At 44.9% G+C, this 6,493-nt stretch overlaps 1 protein-coding gene across 1 annotated transcript in view; it reads right to left on the reverse strand.

The window, feature by feature from the left end:
• Positions 1-1,668, reverse strand: part of NLK (nemo-like kinase) — a 141,283-nt gene extending 139,615 nt beyond the window's left edge. Inside the window, exon 1 of the mRNA XM_004684871.2 lies at positions 112-1,668. Coding sequence (XP_004684928.1) covers positions 112-569 — 458 coding nt within the window. The 5' untranslated portion in view covers positions 570-1,668. The remainder of the gene's footprint in view (positions 1-111) is intronic.
• Between the last annotated feature and the right edge of the window lie 4,825 nt (positions 1,669-6,493).

The following is a 6,493-nucleotide window of genomic DNA, read 5'->3' on the forward strand; positions in this document are numbered from 1 at the left end:
AGTCGAGAAGCTTGTCCACTTTGGTCAACATGGAAAAAACCATAAGGGATGATTTGCCCAATCACAGCCAGGAGAAGAAACAAGAACCTGTGTTTTTCCTTTGATACTCACCAGACAACACCAAAGGCTCCATATCCGATAGGTCTATCAGGCTCAATGTCCAGTTGCTGTTGTGGGTGATGCGAGTGCTGATGATGGTGCGCCTTAACTGTAGCAGCTGCGGCAGCCTGTACCTGAGCTGGGGCTGCTGCAGCTGGTCCAGGAGCCTGACCCGGTGCCGGTGATGGGAAATATGGCTGTTGTTGCCCAGGGTTTAACATGGCTGCAGCTGCGGCCGCGGCCGCGGCTGCCGCAGCTGCCGAAGAGGTATGCTGCTGTACGGGGTGTACAGCAGCAGCCGACCCGGGATGAAGATGGTGTTGAGGGTGGTGGTGGTGGTGAAGGTGAGGAGGAGGGAGGTGTGGAAGGTGGTGGTGATGGTGGTGGTGGTGACCTGCTGCTGCTGCAGATGCACCGCCATTGTAAGCCGCCATCATTTTTGCGTTGGCTCTTGCGCCACAAAGAGACATTCAAAAAAATGCCCTTTGATTGGAAAGCAAACTGGGTCAAGCTGTCATTTGGCCATTTAAAAATGAAGAAAAAACCACTCACTCCACCTCCAAAAACATAGAGCGTAACTGGCTTTATGTCTTCATCAGTCAATTCAAACAAGTTAGAGGATCTTGGTGTTTGATTTTGGGTGAGCTTGTGTGGAAGGGTGTGGGTTGCCAAAAAAACAAAAGAAAAGTAAAAAGAAAAAGAAAAGAAAAAGGGAAAAGGGACCCCTTCCCCCCAGGATTCCTGCCACAAGTGGGTACTAAAACTCCATCCTTAATTTGGGGGAGGTTCCAACTTTGAATGTGGGAATGAAGGCCAAACCTCCCGACCCCCTGAACTCCACACACGAAAAGGATCAGGTAACACACCACCCTTGGAATCTCGTAAGAGGGTTGACTCATCTACCCCTTCCATTCCCACATCCTTTTCTAAACACCTACCACCTCCTCAAAAATACAATTTAAAAAATTTTAACCACCCCAAATTGTAAAGATGGGGGGAATTTTTCGGGGAAACCAGGTCCCCCCCCTCGAACTCTCAGGCCTGCCTACATCTCCCCCTGTTCCTAATCAGGTTGATCTGATGGGGGGGGGGGGTTACTAAACTTTCCTGAACAGAGAAGAGCCAGGAAAGGAGGCTAGAGGGACCGACTAAGCAGAGGAGGCGACAGGGCAGGACAGGGAGGAGAAAGAGAACCGGGGCAAAGTGAAGGTAAGAAGGTGCAGGGACGAATGAAAGAGAGGTGGGCAGCACCCGGACGCCCAGACGGAGGGAACCGCCCCGGGATGAGGGTAGGGTTCCGGGGCCAAAGAATGGGAGCCCGGGGAGGCGGGCGGGGTGCAGTCGGAAGCTGGCTGACTCCTGCCCCCGCCGCCGGCTGCTACTGCTGAGGAGGGTTGGGGGGGAGAGCGGGTGGGTCCCCCCGCGCGACGGCCCCCGCAGGGCTCAAGGCTGCTCCGTCTCCCCCCCTCCCCCCCACCCAGCTTCGGTGCCCGCGGCCGCTTTCTCCTCAGCCGCTCCGGCCGCTTTCTCTTCGGCCGCCGCCTCCTCAGCCGCCGGTGCCGCCGCGGCCGGACTCACCTCCCCTAGCAAAGCCGGATAGAGCGGAGCCAGCGGCGGACACGCGCAACCAGCCGCCGAGGCCCCGCCCCCGCCTCACAGTGACCGGCTGCCCTAGCCAATCCACGCCCACCTGTCCGCGTCCGCCTCCAATCCTGGGCCGGGAGCTTCAGACAGGCGCACAGTTCCGCCAGTGGCAACAAGGTGTGGGTCTCCTGGGGAAATCCCGCCCCCGATCAGGGATGGGCAGATTGAAAGACCAATCAGACGGTAGAATTTGGCTTGATCGACAAGGCTGAAAGCGAATTAGAAACCAAGGATCTCTGTGACATTTTTTTTTTTTTTCGCCTCGCTCTTCTTTTCTTTTTCTTTTATTTTTTTGGCAGAAGCAGGAAGCTGCGTGCTAATCCCGCCTGCAAAAACTGGAAGAGAGGGATGGAATGAAAGAACCAATCATGAGCAGGGGACCAAGAACACATCAACCAATCCTTGGGTTGAAGACGAAGTGGGCTGGTACTGGGGGACAGATAGACATTTAATTTGACAAATGGAAAAAGCAAATTGATCTCTGTCCCACCCTTCAGATTTCTTATAGGTCAGGATTGTGGAGAAGTCGCTGTCATATCAGCGACAACCTCTTCAGGGGGCGGGGTGAAGTGAAAGGGGTGTGGTCTAAATAAAGGGGCGGAGCTGAAAGGAAGAAGGCGGGGTCCAAATAATCGCTGGTCAATTGATAGGAGTCATATACTATTTTATTTTAAGGCATAAGTTATGGAGAAATAGAGGGGGCAAAAAAAGGATGTCGAGCTTCTGAAATTCATGGGCCAAGACTATTCAACAAAACAGGAAAGAAATTCAGTATAGCCTGACAGTTCCTGTCCTCCATGGCTAATCCTAAATTCTAGCTTCAGCATTTACAACTCTTTATCTATTGATAAGATTGATGATAAGGTTATCTATACAAATTAAAACAACAAAAATTAACTTTCTAAATTGTTCCGTATTTTCTTGGGAGGATTGAAATCATTCTGAAATAGCATCTATTTCAACTAATCTACTTTTCCTGATTTACTTTTCTTTAAAATATGAAATAACGTGCTGTAGAATCTTGTCTTCACTAAAACTGTGCAAGCAGAACCCAGGAGGTCATCTTTGATTTCTGCTTTGCCCACCCAATTCTTTCCTTCTAATCAATCAGAAACACTTGTGAATACTTTGGAATGCCTCCCCTTTTTCTCCAGTCACCACACTAATAACGAATTTTACATATACTAGCATCTTTAACTCATCTCCCTGCCTACAGTCTAGCTCTCCTCTAATCCATCCCCCACTGAGAACATAACAATCTTTTAAAAATACAAGTCTGAACACACCCCTACCCTTAAATAAAATCAGTAAGTCTAAACAGCCCAGCTTAATCTGGCTCCTACCTTCCTCAACTTTTTTAATTTCTCACAACCATCCTCTATAGCTCAGACTTTCAGAACTTCTTTTAGTTCCCCAAATGGCTCATTGCCTTCAAGACTCCGAGTTTACCTTTGGTCCAAAACTCTTCCCACCTACCCTCCACTCCTCTAACTTATCATGGAAGACTTCACTAATTTCACCTCTTTTTCTACTGGAAAACTTTCCCTAATCCTATTGCAGAGTATATGTCTGCACTGGCACTGTGGCACTGTCTCCCTAGCAGCATTAACTCTAGATTTTAATTGTTTACTGAGTTTGGCCAGGGCTGAAATTTGTCTCTTCATTGTTACATACCTGGTTCCTAGGAGACTGTGTAAAAGATGAAAACAGTTAAGATTTGCATGAGTTATTGAATTCACAACTAGGTACCAAATCAAGCTCTGTCATTTACCACCTTTATGGTTTAGGCATTTAACTCTCTTGCATCTCAATTGCTTCATCTGAAAATGAAAATAACAATGTGTGTCTCATTAGTTGAGGTGAGTATTAAATGATGTGACATAATATTAGGGTGCCTTTCCAGCTTCCCAATGCACATCAGTCTCCTCCAAAATGTAGTTCCCTAGAAAAGTCTTAGAAAAGCAGTGTCAGGTCCCAACCCAGAATCTACCGAATCAGAATTCCTTGGAAGGAGTCGAGGATGCAGGATCCACACTCCAGGTGATCTTAGACACTCTGAAGTTTGAGTTGCATTGGTCTAGAGGAAAGGAACTGAGTAGTCTCAAATTTTGAACACTCAGTGTATTACCTACCATATGGACAGTGCCAACCAATTGTAAAATCAGTTAATCAGAAAATTATTGCATATTAAGAATTATTTATTCCTGCCACAAACATATATTGAACACCAACTATATCTAGACATGATCCTGGTACTGTGTCAACAATGGCAATAACATGAATTAATAAAATCTGTGCCCTTTGAAAGCATTGTGTGTGGTACAAGAGTTTCCAAAATGGTGTGTGTGCACTCCTGATGGTATACACATGAGTCATTAGGCTCCAGGAAGAAATTTGTATGACTTCTATTTCTGCTTATGTTTTATTTCATCTTTGTAAAATGTTTGCTTTGGCACTGTTTTGTGATGTATATAACAAACAGAGTACTGTACATGTATATCATTTATAAATAAATAAAAAAATTATTGGGAATTTATACTTAAAATATTATCCAAAATATTGGGAAATCACTGATCTAGTGACCATTGACGGTTTTGATTAGCTCTGTCCAATACAAATATAACAAGAGTCACCCATGAAATTTTAAATGTTCCAGTAGTCACATTATAAAGCTAAACAACAGGGCCCTCCCTGGTGGTGCAGTGGGTTAAAGCACAGCACTAAGAAGCTAAAAGCCACTTCCGCATGAGTTCGATTCCTGCCTGCCCCGAGAGGTGACCACACGGTGTGGCAGACCTCTCCTGACCGGCCCGCTGCTCCCCTCAGCAGTGTACTTCGTTGATTGGCCTGTTCTGCTCCCTGCTCTGTCTCTGGTGAAGGCTCTCACCGCCCCTGAGCCTCTGGCCTTTATCCAGTTCTGTATGCACAAATAAATAAATTTGGGGGGGGAAAAAAAAGCTAAACAACAAACAAAACCAGAAAACAACCCAGGTAGAATTATTTTTAATATACAACATACCCAGAATATTATCATTTTAAACATGTAAACAATGTAAAAAAACAGGCTTTATGTACATAAACATATTGTTTGCTACTAAGTTTTCAAAGTTGGTTTGTATTTTGGATTCACAGCACCCCTCGGTTGAATTAAAATTTCAAAGTCTACAGTTACTCTAGTTCCAATTCAAGTGCTCATTAATTCCCATGCAGCTAGTGGCTACCATGTCAGATAGCCAGATCTAGAGTTTGAATCCCTGCTCTGCACCTTACTAGCTCTGTGACCTTGGACAATTTTCTTAACCTGTGTTAGTCTGAATTTTCTTGTCCATAAAGTACAGAAAGTCCCCTGACTTCTCCAGGTGTTGTAATGATTCAAATAAGCAATTACAGAAAGCATTGAACCTGGGGCCAGTCTGATTCCTCATCACAGTGGCAGTAAGTGGGGGTGGTTATTGCTGTATCCCAATCCAAGGCAAAGGGTCTTAAGTATCAGAATACACTTTGAGCAGTGCTAGTTCATGTCCCCAGCATTCCATTCATGTGGAACTGGCCACCCATCTCCCCTTAAACACATCACCAGACAGTACAATATCCGGCCCTCTCCATTCTGTTCCATTTTCAGGAGCTGAGTATGATGAACGAGAAGTCGGAAGTGAGTCAGCATGATAGCACTTACAGCCTAAAAAAGCAAGCAGGACATCAGAATGCATAAGCAGGAATAGAATGTGCAGGAAGTGGGAGGTGATCTTCCCTTTCTTCCAATAATTGGTTGGTCCCTTGAGTCAACTCAACTTTAGTCAACTTTGTAGAACTTGGGCCAGGCCTGGGGGCTTAAAGGACTGCAAAAGGAGCCACTCACATTCAACAGCTGGGGGCTTACCATGTGTTATCTCATATGATAAACCATCACTATATTCCATGTTGCAAGTGAAACAGACTCAAGAAGGCAAAACACATTGTTGGACCTCACAAATCTAGGGAGTGGCTGGCTCTCCAGTGTATATTCTTTAACACCAGCTGAGAAAGCTATGAGTACAAAATAGACAGAAACTTCTTCCACATTCAAGGGGCCATGATATTTTTTCAACATGTTTTATCCAAACCCTGTGTCAGGGAGGTAGGGCTACCTCTGACCTTTCAGCACACACACACCATTCTGGGTCATGCCTCCTTCATGCTCTCACTCTTCACTCATCCCTGTTGGCCTGGAATATCCTCTTTTACCTTAATACTACCTCAAAGCTTTACTTCTGGAAATTGAGGTTATATTTTTTTAAATGAATTCTTTCACTGATATTAGGCCCGTAGTACTCCTCCTCCCCTACGAACTTAGACATTCAATGTCTGCAACATAACTTTTTGCTATGAAAAACTTTCTAGCAAACTGACTCTGGGCACTTAACCCTTTTGAGCTTCAGTTTCTGAATCTGTGAAATGGGGCAGTAATATCTATTTTGAAGAATAAACTAATATCTACATCTATGGGATTTTGAGTAGGATTAAATAAGGACATATATTTCATAAATTAATATTAGCCTATTGAGTACAGTGCCTAACATAGAATATAGTTCTCTTCCTTCCTCATTTATATTTTTTGCTGATCAATTTCTTTTCCTGGTATCTCCATTTCCAGTGCTCTTCTGATTGGGGAGTTGGATGAGAGATGAGATGTGATACTTAAATCTTAGTCATTATAAACTACTTCTCTCATTACCCTGCATCTATTTTCCTGGGCCCCATCAGGCCTCTC

The sequence above is a fragment of the Condylura cristata genome, unplaced genomic scaffold, assembly GCF_000260355.1.
Source record: "Condylura cristata isolate star-nosed mole 26May11 unplaced genomic scaffold, ConCri1.0 scaffold00017, whole genome shotgun sequence".
In the NCBI taxonomy this organism is placed as follows: Eukaryota; Metazoa; Chordata; class Mammalia; order Eulipotyphla; family Talpidae; genus Condylura; species Condylura cristata.